At 55.7% G+C, this 17,951-nt stretch overlaps 1 protein-coding gene across 2 annotated transcripts in view; it reads left to right on the top strand.

The window, feature by feature from the left end:
• The window catches only part of FSTL4 (follistatin like 4), a 610,055-nt gene that overhangs the window by 450,231 nt on the left and 141,873 nt on the right, over positions 1-17,951 (top strand). For both annotated transcript variants that reach the window (XM_021084753.1, XM_021084752.1), the window contains exons 5-6: positions 8,367-8,560; positions 12,138-12,261. In XM_021084753.1, the coding sequence (XP_020940412.1) occupies positions 8,367-8,560; positions 12,138-12,261 (318 nt within the window). The remainder of the gene's footprint in view (positions 1-8,366; positions 8,561-12,137; positions 12,262-17,951) is intronic.

Raw genomic sequence — 17,951 nt, 5'->3', positions numbered from 1 at the left:
GAGCCCAGAGTGATGGCAGTGTGGGAAGCAAGCCGAGCACCCCAAAACCAGGGCAGGCAGCAGCTCGCCAGGGCCCTCGGGGCCCGTGGTGATGTCCAGTGTGGGTCCCCAAGGCCACTTCCCTAAGGGACTGAAGACATTCACGCAGGAGATGCATAGGCGTTGGAGCACAGTCTATGGAGGAGACGAGAGTGAGTGGCTGGGAGCAAACAGAAGCAGCTCCTTGGAGCTGGGCCTTGGCGGAAAAGTCAAGTTTGAGAAGAGGGCCTTCGAGGCAGGGGTACCTCGGAGCAGATCTGCAGGCCGCCCCATCACAGCTCAGGCCATGTCATAAACACCTCCCAGGGGGCCTGAGTATGACAACAGAAGTCACAGGCCCCAGGGCACAGCCAGCAGGGAGTCACCAGGCAGCATGGCTTTGAATACACATGTTGGTGTCTGGGGATTATGAAGCCACCGCATCATGTGTGCTTAACAGTCGCCAGGAATTTTCAGACCTTTGTGGCTTGGTCAACACCGTCAGTAATCCTACCTCATCTTAGTGGAAACGTTTCTGAAAGATTAAGCCCATTGGTTTTGGCATTTATTGTTAATTGAATTTTCCCAGAAATGGCAGCCGAAAGATTGTTCATGTTCATGAATTTACATCAAGTTAAACATCTGTTCCTCTTAAGCTAGACTCCAGTAAAGTTATGGCGGCTCATAAATTAGACCACGGAGGAAAGCGCTTTTTGCTCCGTGCACAGCTTAGCAGTTTCAAAATAGACCCCAGAATGACACATTGCCACGGAGGCGCATGTAACACAACCACGTTCAGCTGCGATGTTAGTGCCAGACGATTAAGCTAGGGTTTTGCTTGGGCGGAGATGATCACAGCTTTGTCTGCGACAGTGACATTACGTATCAGGACAGCTGAAGGCAGGGAACCAGGGCTGCTGATGTTTGGGCGGGGGTCAGGGGAGAGGCTGCCTGTGAGTGGATCCAACAGCAGCCAAGAGGTTGTGGACACATCTAGTCTCTCTGCCGGGCCCCCTCTAGGGGTTCTTCCAGGTGAGGGGCTCGGGATCTGTGCCTAGGTGCTGGGCCACCCCAACAGGTGGAGGAAGAACTGGAGTCCAGAGGGTGTGGCGTGACGGCGTGGCTGACCACTGTGCGACTTCCAAAGGGCTGGCCTGTGTGTGGCTGGGAACGAGCTGCCCTCCCCCAGATGCTGGCATCTCAGAGCATCCCCCACCAGCCCGCGCCCAGCATTTTGTCCCCCTGCTCCTTTGCCCCCACCCATCCCCAAAAGGAATGACTTCTGTAATGGCAGAGGAGTTCTCTGTGATATCAAGTAACCCGTGTCCCACAGACCCCTCTCCAGGAAATTCAGGGTTTGCGGGAGACTCTGGAAGTGCAAGGCCACCCAAATGAGGGAAGCGCCAGCATCGTGAAGATCCGTCAGGGGGCTGGGCTCTTGCTAGGGGCCTTGGGATCCCCCTCCCCTGACCCCCCAATTCTGCCCATGTATGAAGCTCTCCCTGGGAACACAGAGTGTTGCCCGGGTCAGCCTCGTCCTCAGTTACTGATCAGAGCCTTGGTTTGAGACCAGACCTTTCCCAAAGCTGTGCGGTGGCCAAATTCACCTTCAGGCCTCCCCACTTAGGCTGCCGTTCCAAGAATAGGGCCCCCTGCCTGGCCTTTTGGTGGGGTTGTCTGGAGACGTCCTGGCCAGTGATCTGGTAGAACCAGAGGACCGACCCTTTCATCGTCCTTCTTTCCAGAGGCAGGTCCCAAGGACCCCTGACCCCAGGAGGCTTGGAGGAGACATTTCCATGCCAGCCAGTGTCCAGCAGGGCAGCACCCCTCGGTGGCTCCCAGCGCCTTTCCGCCACCACTCCCAGCCTGGCTGTGCTGGACCACACTCTGTGGGGCCACCTTTGCAGGTTTTGGGGTGCTCCCACGAGCGAGGCAGGCCCCCTCCCACCAGGAGCTGATATGATGAATGACACAGGCTCCCAGCCCCCTTCAGTGTTCCAGACCTCGGTCCCTGGCGCTCAGCCTGGCTGGGATTGTCCCCTCCTCAGGGCAGGACATCAGCCACTCTCTGAACCCCCTGCCACCCCTTTCCACCAAGAGGCCACAGTTGGCCAATCAGCAGGCATTTAATGAGCACCTTCTGCATACAGGTGCATCGGCCAGGTGCTGGGGTCCCACCTGCAACAAGGCAGGGCCCTGGCCTCCAGGGGCTCCCACCCGATGGGGCAGCCTGACACCAACAGTGTGTGAATAACGAAGAGTGAAGGCTGGGGAAAGGGGCAGGGCACGGGGGACCCCTTTAGATGGTGGGGTGGCATTTTGGAAAGGGAAGCAGTCAGAGATGGCCCCTCCCCATCTCCCACACTACCGGCCACCCTAGCGCCAGGTGTCTACAGCCCAGCCCCTCTCCTGCCTCCAGGTGGCCCCAGAATCTGGGACCTGGGCCTCTGCGGGGCCTTGACTGTATGGCTGGTCTGGCTCTTGGGTAGATCCTGAGCTTCCTGCTGCCTGGCCGGCGCTCCTACCTGCTCCCGCTGGACAACCCGCCTTTCCTTGACGCTCCGGAGCCACCAGCCCCTCCCGCACCCGGGACCGAAGTTCTGTCTGTCACAGAATAAAGGCCGTCCTTTTGAGGCCCCATCATACAGGCGCCCACGTGGCTGATAGACTATTCACCATGTCTCCCTTGTTTCTCTTTGTTTTGCAACAGAAAGTGTGCCTTTGACGGACGTTTAATTCCAGAGGCTGCTACCTGCGTCCTATCTCTCTTTGCTCAAAAAATTAAATGCGGATGTGCCTGGGCTCCGGCTCTAATAATCTCCATCGGCGCGGAGGGAGTGTGGCTGGAATAGGAGAACATTAGAATCTTCAAAGAGGGACAATTATGGGGGGAACTAGATTAATGAGGTGTCATAACAACTTAGCCAGATCTGCGGCTGACCTTTCTCGTGGAGAACGGACTTGATAAATGTAGTTCATTACCAAGTTCTGACATGAAAATAGGATCACCCTCTGGGCTCCTCCGCAGGCTGATCAATATTTTATCGGCCAAAGCAGGCCTGGTCTGTGAGCAGGAGGAGCCCCGCACACACGTGCTGACGGCAAGCCCGAGGCCTGTGCCGGGGGCTGGCCAAGCGGGGCCGGTGCTGCCACACAGAGGGCACCGCGGCCGGCAGGGGGCGGAGGGCTGGTCCCTCCCCAGGGTCAGTTGGGGATTCTCATCACAGTCAGCCTGTGGCCTAGCCCCTCCCTGAGGGGCCTCGGAGCTGGATGTTTACGGGGATGGGAAGGGCTTCAGTGGCCAGCTGTGCCACCCCAGGCATCGGTGACGGGGACAAAGACAGAGGCTCCAGGTCTGTTTCATGCAGAGAAGCTCTCAGGCCTGGCTGACTGCTTGGATATCACAGAGTCCTCTCGCATCTCCTTTTATATCAGGACCCTGTCAGGTGGCAGGAGCTGTTGTTGCCTCATTTTTTTTTTTTTTTTTTTTTGTTGCCCCCTTTTTTTTTTTTTTTTTTTTTTTTTTTTTGGTCTTTTAGCCATTTCTAGGGCCACTCCCACGGCATATGGAGATTCCCAGGCTAGGGGTCTAATCGGAGCTGTAGCCACCAGCCTACGCCAGAGCCACAGCAACGCGGGATCCGAGCCGCGTCTGCAACCTACACCACAGCTCACGGCAACGCCGGATCCTTAACCTACTGAGCGAGGCCAGGGATCAAACCCACGACCTCATGGTTCCTAGTCGGATTCGTTAACCACTGAGCCACGATGGGAACTCTTGTCGTTGCCCCATTCTAAGGTAGGAAGTAGGGGCTGGGGGGGGGGGGGGCAAATGCCTTTCCTAGAGTCGCCCAGCCACTCAAAGGCAGGGCCAGGTGGTCACCTGCCACCCTGTCCAGTGCTCCGTCCAGTCGTGCAATGACTGTCATTCATGAAGTTCAGGTGCACGTAGCCCCCCTTAATGAAGCCTGTCTCTACTTTATGACCCCAGGAAAGCTTGTTACAGGGTGGTCGTTCCCCCGCCTCCAGCATCTTCCTGAGAGACTCTGCCCTGGAGCCACAGGACTCGGTCTGCAACCACATCCACAAGCCTTTAAGACTGCCATGCTGCGTCCCAGTGGCTTAGAACTTGGGACCCCACAGAAAGATGTAGCAGACGCTGATAACACCCCATCCCATTTCCCGCCATCAACCCAGAGGTCATGTGCAGCTTTGGTGGATCATTCCTGTAACACTTGTAAATAGCTTCCAACCTCACCTTCAGCCTGAGGGCCTTTTCTGGCCTCAGGCAGGTGCTGCAGAGTCCGAATGTGCTGGATTGGGGCAGGGTTGATGCCCCCAGAGCCACCCTCAGCCTCTGAGCCAGGAGTTGGTGGGAGAGCACGCCGCCTCGCACCTCTGTGGAGCAGCTCCGAGGCATCGGCACCGCAAGCGGCAGTGACAACCCACATGACGATAAGAATGACCCCTTGGGTATGGAAGCTCTTGCCCAAATTGCATAGAGGGAGGAGGAAGACCTGAAAACAGGCTGTGTGGGCTGGGACTCGGGCCTGTGCAGCAGACAAGACCACCAGAGCTCGGCGAGTCTGGCCCAGCGCTGGGATCACCTGCGCAGGGGGCCTGGCTTCACCTCCAGCCGGCCTCCGGAGGCAGGTTATAGGTCCTTTCTTTTCTGTCGTGGACTCATCTGTACTTCGCAAGTGCTTGTCAGGGGACACGTCTTTCTTGTACAGTATGACAAAGGTTCCAACCTGGCAGCAGATTGGGAGCCTGCAGCTAAAGACCGGGTCTGGCAGATTCACAAATGTGCTCGGTGAGGCGCTCCATGCGGACCCCCTGTGACCAGCAGGGTCGTGGTGAAAAAGATAAACCCAGGGATGTGTTAAATTGGCATCTTCATACGCCTTGCTCGGAAGCCATGCATCCTGGAAACCCAGAGGGACACTTTCGAGAGGACACTCCTTGCTGGAGATGAAGCTTCAAAGGACGTGCTGGGAGTCTGGATTGAGGAGTCTCAAGTGACCCTCTCCATGGGTGGCGAAAGGCTGCATTAGGGTGTCTTTCCTCTGGTGCTGGTGGCCCCCAGAGCTATAAGGATATTAGAGGAGCTCGGGAATGTTGGACCAATGATTTAATTAGTTGAGGTTGAAACACATATAAAGTTAAGCAGTAAAGCATGACTGCTCCAGGGATAAAGCAGGACTTCAGATGGTCTTCCCGGAGCCACCCGATTCAGCTCGGGACTCACAGGCACAGTGAGATCCCCAGTAAAGGAAAAAAGGACAGCAGGAGTTTGGCAGAGTGTGAACTGCAGGGCCTGGCATCCTGCCTGGCTCCACATGTCACTCCAGCCTTGTCCCGTGTCCCCTCCCTGCCTCACTGCCGCCCCGCCCCACCAGCTTCCTCAGGGGCTCCGGACGCACTGTGCCATCCGGATGCCCCTGCACCTGCGAGGCCTGCAGCCTGGCACCCCTTTCCTCTGCCTCCTTCTCCCTCAGCTCCCTCATTCTGCAGGTCTCATCCTTAGGGAGACTCGCCTCCCCGCCGGCTGTGTGAGCTCTCCCTCATGGGCAGCCTTGATGCCCAGGATGGAACTCCCTCAGAGCCTCGATGTGTTACTCAGCAGCATGCATGGTTTATGAGGAAATGCTGATAAAAGGACAGGGAGGGCATGGCTGGTGTGAATCCCAGCAGGGAGCCAGGCTCGGGGCTCGGGGAGGTGGCCCTGGAGACGGGGGCCCTTCACCCTTCCCCCCATAAGTTGATTTCTAGACCTGTACGCGCCTTATTGACTAGAAGGCATGAGCTGGGCAGTTGCCAGGATGGAGAAGCCACTGTGAGTTCACGAAGAGCTGTAGGGAGGTGATGGGAGGGGCGGGGCCTGGGGAGGATGCTGCAGCCTGCCTGGCAGGACCCCATTGCTGGGTTCCCTGGCCTGCAGGGTGGCCAGCCAGTGATGTCTGGCTGTGGACCCCTGGCCCAGGACAGCAGGCACCTCAGAGATCTGTGCCCACCAAGGATCGTGAGGAAGATTGGGGGTTGAAAGGACCAGTGAGGTTGAGACATCTCTGCCCACCTGACCTGGCCTGGCCCATCCTCCAGGTGGCCCTGCTGTGGTTTTTTAGGTGCTTCATTGTCCCTTTGCATTTGTGAGTCAAGTCTCCGATCAGCCCCATTTCCATCTGCTGTGTGTGCCAGCTCCCCAGCCTGCAGGCGTGAATGCCTGTCCGGGACAGCCTGACAGGCTCTGAAATCCAGGTCCCTGCACATCCTCCACACAGAGACTCCCCACTGCCATTGCCACCAAAGCTCCTATCTCCCCTCATCCCCAGCATCCAGCTGCTGTCCATTCACCAGGACCAGTTTTCCAAGATGTGGGCCAAACACTTCCTCTGCCTTCCGCAGATGGACCTCTGCCCGGGCTCAGGAAGCAGAAGAACCCTAGAAGCTGCCACGTGTCCCCCTGGGACACGGCCATTGGTTCCCACCCTGCGCAGCTGTACAGACCTGAGTATCGGGTCTGCCAGCCAGGGGCCCTGAGAGCTCCCAGGAGCGGATCGCCTGCTGGGCCATAGTGGCAGGCTAGCGAGCTTGGGGGATGGGCAAGCTATTCCTAGCAGAGCATGGAAATTCCCAGCGAGCAAATAGATTTGATTATATTGAACAGAGCAATTGATTTTTTTTCTAAATAAACATGCAGGAGGAAATAGAACGGGCATCTGTTTCTCACAAGAATCAATTGACCCTGAATTGGAAGAAAATCTGGCAATGCAAACATGCACAAGAGAAAGTGGTTGGACCATCCAGGCTTGTCTAGTGAGGGAGGCAGAGAGACAGACAGACGTCCCCCCACCAAGCAGCTTCCCTGTGTGTTGCTCTTAAGCAAATACGGTTCCAGTAATGGTACGGGGAAGAGTAGCTGTCATTTCCTAAGGCTTTACTGGGTGCCAAGCCAGTGTTAAGCTTTTATGTACCTATGTTTTTTAACCCTCTTTGCAGCCCTGTGTGCATGGCCCCGTTCTCCCCATTTCACAGATGCCATCACTGAGGCACCTTATACAAAGTACACGCTCAGGCAGCCGCAGAGCTGGGACTCAAACCCAGCGGGCTCCAGAGCCAATGCTCTTTTTTTTTGGTCTTTTTGCCATTTCTTGGGCCGCTCCCACGGCATATGGAGGTTCCCAGGCTAGGGGTCCAATCGGAGCTGTAGCCACCGGCCTACGCCAGAGCCACAGCAACGCGGGATCCGAGCCGCGTCTGCAACCTACACCACAGCTCACGGCAACGCCGGATCGTTAACCCACTGAGCAAGGGCAGGGATCGAACCTGCAACCTCATGGTTCCTAGTCAGATTCGTTAACCACTGCGCCACGACGGGAACTCCAGAGCCAATGCTCTTCAGCATGCATTATGTAGACTCTCCCACCCTGAGCTATGCGCCAGGGTCCTGCTCTGGTCCCTTCCTTCCCAACGGCACTCTGTCTTCAACCTGGAAAGGAGGTTGGGCCCACACCGTGCTCCAGGACTCAGCAAACCCAGCCGCTAGACGTACACACTCCATCCCGGGAGGTGGGGAGGTGGGCCTGGAGGGGCTCTTGGGCGCTGCAAATAGCTGCATAGCCCTTTGGGGGGAACAAACTCACGCCCTGTTCCCAGCGAGATAAATGATGTCATGTCACAGGGCATCAGCGGCCCCGTTTGCCAGAACCCTGTGTGGTTCTGATGCTGGGAGCAAGCACGGCCGTGATAAAAGGCCTGAGCATAATGGGCTGCGTGCGTAGGTTTTAATTTCGTCAAAGCTGCCTTTTGTTTCTTGGTCATCAGCTTGTATACACGTGTTCGTTTTGAAGTAATCCAGCTCTGGGACTGTACCTAATTATCTTAAGCAGGGCTTATTAGTCCTGTTCACTGAAACTCCCTCATCTATGAGGCCACGGATGCCAAAGCAGCCTTGAAGGTGGGATTAAGGCAAAGACGAGCTATTGCAGAAGGGGATCTGGGCCGGCTTTCCTAAAGCCACGGCGGGGCTGCCGCTGGGACCTCCCCTGGAGGTATGGCAATCACTCTGGCGTGTCATAGGTGCTGGCATATCATAGGTGCTCAATAAACATTTGTGGAGGGACAGACAGACTCCTTCCAGTGTTTGTATCATGTGTAGCCAGTATCTGATGCTCAAGAGATATTTCTGGGGTATTCTGGTAGGCAGATGGATGAATGGCTCTCATCTCCTCGGGTTGCACCGTGCATGCACGTGGTGGGAACCCGGTAACTTGATGGGTGGGATTCATGGACGCTTTCTCAAGCCTAAGGGAGGCGTCTCACTGCGGTCACCTCGTCTTCCCTCCCAGGTGACCCGTGCACCATGGCTGACTATGCCCGCCTGAAGAAGGTCCTTCTGGCCCTGCAGACCCGCCTGCAGCCACCCCACGAAGGGGACAGCTGGCCGGACCCTGCCTCCCAGAAGCGCTTCCTGGTGGAATCTCTGTTTAAGGACTTGGATGCAGACGGGGACGGCCACCTCAGCAGCTCTGAACTGGCCCAGGTGGGTACAGCACTGGGTGAAATCTCCTCGGGGAGGGATCCAGGGCTCCATTTGGCCGGTGAAGAACAGAGCCACGTGGGGAGAGCCATTTGTAAGCAGCTGCAAAACAGGATGCTGAGGCGGCCTCGGCCCTGCAAGAAAAAGCCATCCCCTGGGAGTCAGAGAGGCTGTGTTTAACACCTCCTGAGACCCGCTGACAAACACTGATGTCACTGGCTCCTCCCAGCCTGCTACCTTCAGCCAATATTTGTAAACAAGCTCAGAGGCTCACTGGCACAACCCACACTGGCAGGGGGCGGGGCTCTGAGGTGTTTATTAGGAAAGACGTCTTTTCTTCCCTCAGCAGGTCTGGTTGGAGCCTGGGTGTCCCCACCTCTTCTCCCCTGTGACCTCTCCCTGGGGCCATGTCCGGGTATCAGCAGCCCACACCCCCAGCCCGCTGGCCTGCAGGAAGCCTGTGGCCACCCCCGAGCACTGCTCTTTCTTTAGAGAAAACACTTAGATTGAGCCCCATGGTCTGCCTCCCAACCATAGCACACGTGGCCGTGCGAGGTGGCCCAGGGGCAGTGAGTGTCTGCAGCCAGAAGTAGCAAGGAGGGAGCAGCCCAGGGCACCAGCACGCCAGCTGCAGGAGGGGTGCTGGTGGCAGAAAGGCAGACTGGGTGCGCCTGAAGATTTGCAGTCCTGCTCCTGCTCTGCTGGGTTGCCTCTGCGGGCTCTGGAGGCACAGCAGGTGCAAAGATACGGAGGGAGGAAGGGGTGAGCTTCCGCAGGCAGGGTGGGAAGGCCCAGCAGCTCCCCCCCAAAGACCACAGAGTGCCCCCCCCACCAGAGGGCAGGTGGTAAGGATCAGTCCCCATCTTTGACACTGCTTTAAAGAAATCCTTCACGTGGCACGGCAGTGACCTCATCAAGGCTGTCACCAGGTCACCAGGAAGGACCAGGCTGGGGAGGGCCTGCCTGCTTGGCGTTAAGCGAGGCCCTTTACCTGTGACGCCCTACACAGATGTGTCTCTCCCTCTATAGGGGAGGAGCTACAAACGCAGACATTACTGTCAAACTACCCGAGTTCAAGTCCGCCTCCGGCATTCATAAGCTAGTGGGTCTAGGCAGGCAGCTTCACTTCTCTGTGCCTCGTTCCTTGTATGGGACTATTATGGGGTCCCCAGGAAGGTTAGAAGAGCTGAGACATGTGAAGTGCTCAGCCTGGCACGTGGCACATTTCAGTAGGTGACAGCCATCAGCATCATTGTCATCGTCACCTTTTTCGTTGCTATTATTTCCCGCTGAAACCTCTCAGCCACCCTCTGCTGTGCAGTGGATTCTACTGTTATCTCCACCTCACAGATATTTTTTGATTAGGAAGCCTCGGCTCCAAGAAATCCGGTCCCTTGCCTGCGCGCATGCGCTGCCTGGGATGCGGTGGACTAAATGAACCCCAGGGGCGGATGCGCATGGACCCACTCGCCTCACAGTGCAGGGGGCTCCTTCCGCGGGCTCCACCGGATCCCCTCAAGGTCTGCGGGGCCAGCAGGCACCCAGACACTTGACCTTCTCAAGTGCGGCCAGTCCAGAGCCTGCTTCCAGGGATGCACGTGGGACATCACAGCGCCTAAGGCACTTACAGACCAGCTCTGCCTGCCCATGCCTGGGCAGCAGGTGCAAGTCCATCCACAACCTGCACCCCGGGAGACCTCCCAGATACACACCAGCCCGCACGTCATCACCTCCATCAACACTCAGATGCCAGCTATGGCTAAGACCCCAAGGGGCAGGGGCAGGAACCCACAGGTGTCCCCAGCTGTTCTGGGGAGAGTTCGAGTCCTGTTAGCAATGGTTACTTGAGAGAAGAGCCATCTGGCGATTTCCGGGCCACCATCTGGGCAGGGAGCAGGGAGGGCAGGGGCTTGGCCTTGCCCAGGACTGAGATGCCTGTGGGCTCTTGGCACCCCAGGCCCACGTGGCTCCTGGGTAGCTGCCAGGTAGACAGAAATTTCCTGGGCGCATTGCTCTAACCTGGCAGCGATGTGCCCAGAGGCACCTAAAGTCATTAACAAGTGTGGTAATTGCACTGGGACTCCCTCTTTAAAATGTAATGTATTTAAAGTCCATTTCATAAATCTGCCCAGCAGGGCCTGGCTAAAGTGGCCCTTTCCTTAACACCGTATCAGTGGCATCAGGGAAAAACGTGTCGGTCCTATGAAACGTTAATCAATTTCCAATGCAGAAACAGACAAAGGGAAATTTCTGTCTTTGGAAGATTGATTTCAACTGTTATGGTTGATCTCCCTTTTATCGACCAGTCCTGCTTGCTGGGTGAAGGGTCATTTTTTTAACATTATCACATTACATTGCCTTTAATATTAGCAGGCCCAGCTGAGACTGTTAAATAAATAGAAAATACCTCTGGTCCCCTCTCCCCCACAAAATAAAATCACTGCCCTTCTTCTGAGATAGCATCTTGCTCACAAGTATCTCATTCCAGACACATGTGCCCAGAGGTGACTGGTGGTGCTGGAGAGGCCTCTGCCCTGCAGCCCAGGCCACATGCAGGGAGGGGTTCACAACCCCCCACCTGGGGTCCCCAAGACAAAATCCCAAGGGTGTTGGTTTGTGTTCCTGGCTGGCCAAGGCAGGCAGAGGCGGGGGCTCAGGCCTAGGTCAGTGGCATGGCAGCTTCTGCTTTCCGGAAGTGCTGTGGCTGGGACGCGCTGCCCTGACAGACTGGCAGGGGTGGGGAGGGGGGCATGATGGAGCAGGGGCATGATGGAGCAGGGGCCCTTCCTGCCCAACATAGCTGAGACCCCTGAGTGCAGCCACTGTTTGCTGGGTTTATCTGATCAGGCCCCTTCTCTTCCCTGTGTCCCCCATCTGCCACACGAAGAGGGAGACCAGGCGACCACAGGATCCTTCTCACCTCAGATTGCATGGGGACTGCTGGCCCAGGCAGGGAGAAGACAGCCTGGAGTGCGAATCCCGACTTGGCCGCCGTCACTGTGTGACCTAGGGAAAGTCTCTTCCCTCTCTGAGCCTCAGCTTTCTCATCTCTAAAATGAGAAGGTCAGGTGTTCCCATCGTGACTCAGCGGAAATGAATCTGATGAGTATCCATGAGGACGCAGGTTCGATCCCTGGCCTCGCTCCGTGGGTTAAGGATCCAGTGTTGCCAGGAGCTGTGGTGTAGGTCACAGATGGGGCTTGGATCCCGTGTTACTGTGGCTGTGGCTGTAGACAGGTGGCTATAGCTCTGATTGGACCCCTAGCCTGGGAACCTCCATGTGCCTCGGGTGTGGCCCTTGAAAAAAAGACAAAACAAACAAATAAACAAAACCGCCAAAATAAAAAAAAAATAAAATGAGAGGGTCAGGCAAGCCAACAGCAAAGAGATTTGGCTGCTCTGCGTGGCCCACTGAGCTGTTGCCAGGGTCCTTACACACACACACACACAAACACACACACACACACACACACACACACATAGACCAGTGACTGCGCCCCACTTGGCTTGAGCCACTCCAGCAATGCCCGCAGCTCCGAGCTCGCTCCGGGCTCTACCTTGTCCCTTTCCTCCCCTGCAGCACGTGCTGAAGGAGCAGGACTTGCAGGAGGACTTCCTGGGGTGCTCGCCGGGCGACCTCCTCCGCTTTGATGACTACAACAAAGACGGCGTCCTCACCCTCCGAGAGCTCTGCACAGCCTTCCGTAAGTCAAGCCCCGTCGGGGCTCGCGGTGAGGGTGCAGGCAGCCCTGCGCCAAAACAGTCTAGGGGCCTGGAGTCTCTCCTTGGTTGTCTTCAAGGCTGGCGTATTTTCTGGGTGGAAGCAGCTGAATTTGTTTTGCAACAAGCCTGAGCTTTAGCCAAAGAGTAAGGTGGACGGGGGCCGGGGGGGGCACCACTCTGCTCCTTTGGGACAAAAGCTCTTCTCATCGCTGTGTCTGAGGAACCCAGGACCGTGATTTCAGCAAGGCTGGGAGGTCACTGCCTCTCGTCCTTGGGGGATTCCATGACGGCTCACGGAGGGAGCAGATGTTGGGGTTCCTGGGTGACCTGGCCCCTTCAGGGAACGCTGCCTAGGGGCAGCTCCTGCAGGAGGGTTCTGGGGGCTTGGCCAGGCAGGAGAGAGGCGTGACTATTCAGGACCTGGAGAGTGAGGGTCCAGGTTGACCAAAGGGGGGTGGGGATCCCTGGAGAAGCAGAGAAAGGGGGCGCTCTGTCTGAAAACGGAGGAGATGCTCGGAGCGGACCTTCTGAGGGGTCACGGGTGTGTATGGCGAGCAGGTGGGGTGACTGAGGACTTGGCTCTTCTCCCTGAGCTGCTCCTCCAGGAAATGACCTCATGTCAGCTGGAGCTGGAGCTGGGACAGGGCTTCCAAAAGATACGAGATGAGGCATTCCCGTCGTGGCCCAGTGGTTAACGAATCCAACAAGGAACCATGAGGTGGCGGGTTCGATCCCTGGCCTCGCTCCGTGGGTTAAGGATCTGGCACTGCCGGGAGCCGTGGTGTAGGTTGCAGATGGGGCTCTGGCATAGGCTGGCAGCTACAGCTCCGATTCGACCCCTAGCCTGGGAACCTCCATATGCCACAGGTGCAGCCCTGAAAAAGACACACGCGCACACACACACACACACACACACAAGATGTGCGATGCAGAGAACTCCAGAGTTGGGGGGGGGCGGGGCCCTACCTCAAGACAAGCGACCCACAGAGGGAAAGCCCTTCACGTGGACAGCACACAGGCGCTGCTTAAAGTGGCTCCTGTGTGTGCCCTGCGTGAGACACCCCTGGACATGACCTGCAAGCTCCCAGCTCCCAGTGTCAAGCCCTGGAATTGGGCAAGCAGGGGTGAGATCCCCCCGACTCCCCATCCCCAGGGTGCCCTGTGTACTCAGAGCCTCAGGTCCTGGTGTCCTTGGTCCGGGCCCCAGCCGCAACCTGGAGTTCCGTTTTCCAGGAAGCTCTTCTTGCTTCATGTCGACAGCTCTGTGCGCCGTTGTTATTCTAAACATCTGCAAGGCCCGAGAGACGGCCTCGTGATTTTTTGGCCAGAAGGACTCTCGTGACAGGTAGAAGAGGGACTCGTGTGACCTAAGAGCAGAGAAACCAGTGGAAACATCCACGAGCTGGATACGAGCAGGGCATCTCCAGTCCACGGTGTCCTTGTTACCCGGGGCCCAAGTCCAATCCCCGTTATGGGGCTCTGCCTGATGTACAGCAACTGGGCCGGGCTCCCATCCTCTTCCTTCCTGCCCACAGTTAAGCTGCATGTCCGCCGCTGGTAGTTCCTAAGGTGTGAGTGCACGGGAGGCTCCGTCTGCTGTGGAGGTGTTTGTTTTGTGGATTGAGCAGCTTATTCCCTGAAATAAATTTCTACAGTTTCGAATGTACAGAAGCCCGAGCAACTCTGGAGACCTCGCTCGTGAGACGCTTGTTAGAGTTTCCAGATTTTTGCAAGGCAGTTACGTGGCTGGTAGGTTCACATCAGCCATTGTGGCCGTGTTTGCAACACAGAAATGTACACTATGCGGGTGCTACCAAGGGGCTAGGAAGCTTTTTTCCTTCTAGTGAGTCCGCTGTTGGGCACCGATCTGCCCACACTGCATGAGCCCCTCCCTCCCCTGCCCCAGCATCCGCCTCCCACCGTATCCTCTCCATCCACCTCCCCAGTTGGAACCCCCTTGGTAACACTCATCCCACAGAGGTGAATAAGAAGAGTCGATGTCAGGGCAGATGGCAGGGTGTCCAGCCCTCCGCGTCACGCTTTCCGGGGACAGTTCTCGGACCTGACCAGCAATGCTCTCTGGCTCAGGCCCCGCTGCACAAGGAGCTGTAAAGGAAAAACAAGTGCATGTTAAGAGCTGGGGGCCAGGGCTAGCCTTTCAGGATTTGGGGGATACACCTGGCATCCCACTCAGATGTCCCATGATGGCATCATTAGGCAGAGAATGGCTCTGCTTGGGCACCGTCCTGCCACCTGGCAACTCAGAAGGCTCTGATCCCTGAACCCGTTTCATAGGAATTGGTCTGGGACCAAGCAGGAGCTCTTGGCTCTACCCTCAAGAAAATGGGAGCATTGGGAGTTCCCGTGGTGGCTCAGTAGTAATGAGAATGTGGGTTCGATCCCTGGCCTCGCTCAGTGGGTTAAGGATCCAGCGTTGCCGTGAGCTGTGGTGTAGGTTGCAGACACAGCGCAGATCCCACGTTGCTGTGGCTGTGGTGTAGGCCAGCAGCTGCAGCTCCAATTCAACCCCAGCCTGGAACTTCCCTATGCCACAGTACGGCCCTAAAAAGACAGAAAAAAAAAAAAAAAAAAGGAAAGAAAATGACAGCATCTCTGTTGCCCCTGATGAAAGACAAGGCCGCCCTGGTCTCCCGGATGAAGGTCATTATAAACAGGAGCTGCCCGTGGAGGGGGAGCGGGGGCATCGGCGCGTCTCCTCCAGTTGTGTGTCTCACGCAGAGTGATGCTCTCTCTGTTTCCCTCATTCCTGGATTATTATTTGAAAAGCTTTATAATCATCATTTTTTAAAGCAAATTGGATTCTGCTGTCGCCTTGGACTTGTTTTGAACCAGGCAGCCAAACCATTCATCACAGCCCAGCCCCCAAAAATAGATATGCAATAAAATGTAAACCCTCGGCCATTAAGGAAGCCGCAAAATGAGTTAACCCCGCCATAAAGGCCCGACACACGACCACTCGGCGTGCACGGGATCAATGGTTTTTCAAAGTCACAGGAACGCTCGACGAAATGCCCATCTGTCTGGGAATGGATTTGTGGTTCAGGGAATGTTAAGTAATTGAAATAAGACATAGAGGTACAACTTACTACCCAGAAATCAATGGGCATTAAAGCAATCCCACTAAAACTCAGCAAGTACCAGCTCAAACATTTCAGCAACAACGTCTTGGATTTAATTTTCGAAACTGAAGCTGACAGGCTGAAAAGGGTTGAGACTTTAAAGCTGTATTTTCTAGTCTCTGCTTTTTTGGGGTTTTGCCTTTTGTCTTTTTAGGGCCGCACCTGCAACAGATGGAGGTTCCCAGGCTAGGGCTTGAGTGGGAGCTGTAGCTGCCAGTCAACACCACAGCCACAGCAGGGTCCGAGCCGTGTCAGAGCTCACGGCAACGCCGGATCCATAACCCACCAAGGGAGGCCAGGGATCGAACCCATGTCCTCATGGATGTGAGTCAGGTTGGTTAACCACTGAGCCACGACAGGAACTCCTCTAGTCTCTATTTTGCCAGGATCCTTGGTTACCAGGCTGGGTGAGATCTGTGGGGTGACTCCTGGCCCTGACTCGTTTGCTCGATTACAGGATGGGTTTGGGGGGAGACTCTTCCCTGGAGAAATGGGTTATATTTACAAGTTTGGGGTGTTGGGGGTGTCTCCTAAATCCCACTTTCTCATGCAGCTGACCTGGCTCAGGCTGGGCCAGTGTGTGCCATTGCCTCCAGTTGGCTGGGGATGATGCCAGGAGTCCCAGGGCTGGTGAGCTGGTTCATGGTGAGGGCTGCACCCTCTTCCTGGCCCTGCAGAACCAGTGTCCCTCCTTCAGGAGGAGGGCAGAGGACAGGTCCCTTAGCCATGGAAGTCAGTTCAGCCTCTTTCTGTCAGAAGACGTGAAGGCTGCTCATCACCCATCTCTGTGTCGTGACAGCAGTGAAATATCAGCCCCCCACCCCCACCACTGCCATTATTTCTCACCCAGACATTCTCTTCAGGTCGCTTTTGGCTTTCCAAATCACAGGCTGATCTCGGACCTAAAGACACAGCATCCTTTCAGCCTGTGCCTCCGCCCCCGCCACCCTCCCCCACCCCCCTCAAGCAGAGACCCAGGCTCCAAGGTCACTGGTGAGCAAGACGCATGCCAGCCCTATCTCTTCATCTCCACATATTAATCTCCAAGTTGCTGGCCTAAAAATCTTTTCAATAATGCATGTTTTTATACTTTTCGGAATGCTTGGGTTGGGATCACGGGAAAAACATTTGCTTAAACGGGGATTTTTCTCTCGCTTGAAATTCATCGCAAGTTCCTTCTGCTTTTTAGAAAGATGCTTGTCCTTTTAATTAATCCTCTGAGAGCGCTGTGCTGCATGCCCAGGAAGCGGTTGCGCAGCTCACGGTGCAGGGTAAAGGGCTTCCGTGCTAATGTTTCAGGATCACGAATGCACAGTGTCCGGGAGGAGAACCCATGTCGGGGGACCGCAGGGAGCTGTGGGAGTCAGCCGCCCTCCCTCGGTTCCAGGCAAGCAGGAAGGAAAAGAGGGGTTTAACCTGATGATAGCGATACCTCCGTATCCAGGATACAGAGGAGGGGGTCACCTGGCGAATTTACAGCTGTGTTGTTGTTGTTGTTTTTTGCCATCATTGCTGCGTAATGAAAGGATGGATGCGGCTCCACCTGGCGCAGTGGTATCTTCTGGAATCAGACACGGTGCTGGGCAAGTTAGCGTAGTCGCTCTCACAGCCACTCAGGGATGAGCAGACTGGTCAAAAAAACAACAGCAACCAACCCTCCCCCAAATCTACCTGCGTCTTTATCTGTGTAGGGCGAGTTTAGCCCGTAAGAATACCACTTTATCCTACGCAGTTGGTTTCCTTAGTTTGGGCTAGCAAATAGCAACATTTCAGTTAGCATGAGGTTTGTCAAACATTTTATCTGAATCTCTTTGGCGCTTGAGTTTGGAGAGCAAGAGTTACCTGTGTGCTGGTGTCGGTGTTGGCGGCGGCTAAGGCCAGAGGTGTGACGACTCCCCCAACCCCAAAGGGAGAAACCGATTGCCTCCTGCTGGACTTGCAAATCAAGTGGCAAAAAGACCTGAGTCACTGCCCTTGGTCCTTCCTTTGCTCAAGGGCATAAAAGAGCTAAGTTGTAGGGGCCGCGGGAAGAGTTGAAAACTGGAAGGCATCAGGTGTGTGCGTCTCACTCCCCCTTGGCACGGACTTTCTCCTCCCCTCCTGTAGAGGGAGGGGCTCTGAGGAGGCTTCCACGGGAGCTTGTCATGCGCCCTTGAAGCCAAAGTCAGAGTGCCATCAGAAAGCTCTTTTGCTTGTTAATATCAATTTAGCTAGTAATGGGCTCTTACTATTCAAGTTCTATAAAACGATACCTAACATTTATCATGTGTCAGCACCATGTAGTATGTTCCAGTTTCGCAGATGAAAAAATTGAAACTCAGAGACGTTAAGTAGCTAACCCAAAGTCACACAGCCAGCAGGTAGGAGAACCAGAATGGAACCAAATGCCTGATGCCAGAAACATCTCACACATTTAAACACAGGCTGGCAACTTATCAGCATTCTCTAATAAAGAGGATCTCAGACTGTCCCCACAGTGGGTTTCCCTGCATTTCAAGTCCCAGCTTAATGGTCTCTTCCTCCAGGAAGTC

The sequence above is a fragment of the Sus scrofa genome, chromosome 2, assembly GCF_000003025.6.
Source record: "Sus scrofa isolate TJ Tabasco breed Duroc chromosome 2, Sscrofa11.1, whole genome shotgun sequence".
NCBI classification, from domain to species: Eukaryota; Metazoa; Chordata; class Mammalia; order Artiodactyla; family Suidae; genus Sus; species Sus scrofa.
This window is presented reverse-complemented; position numbering and strand designations above follow the sequence as displayed.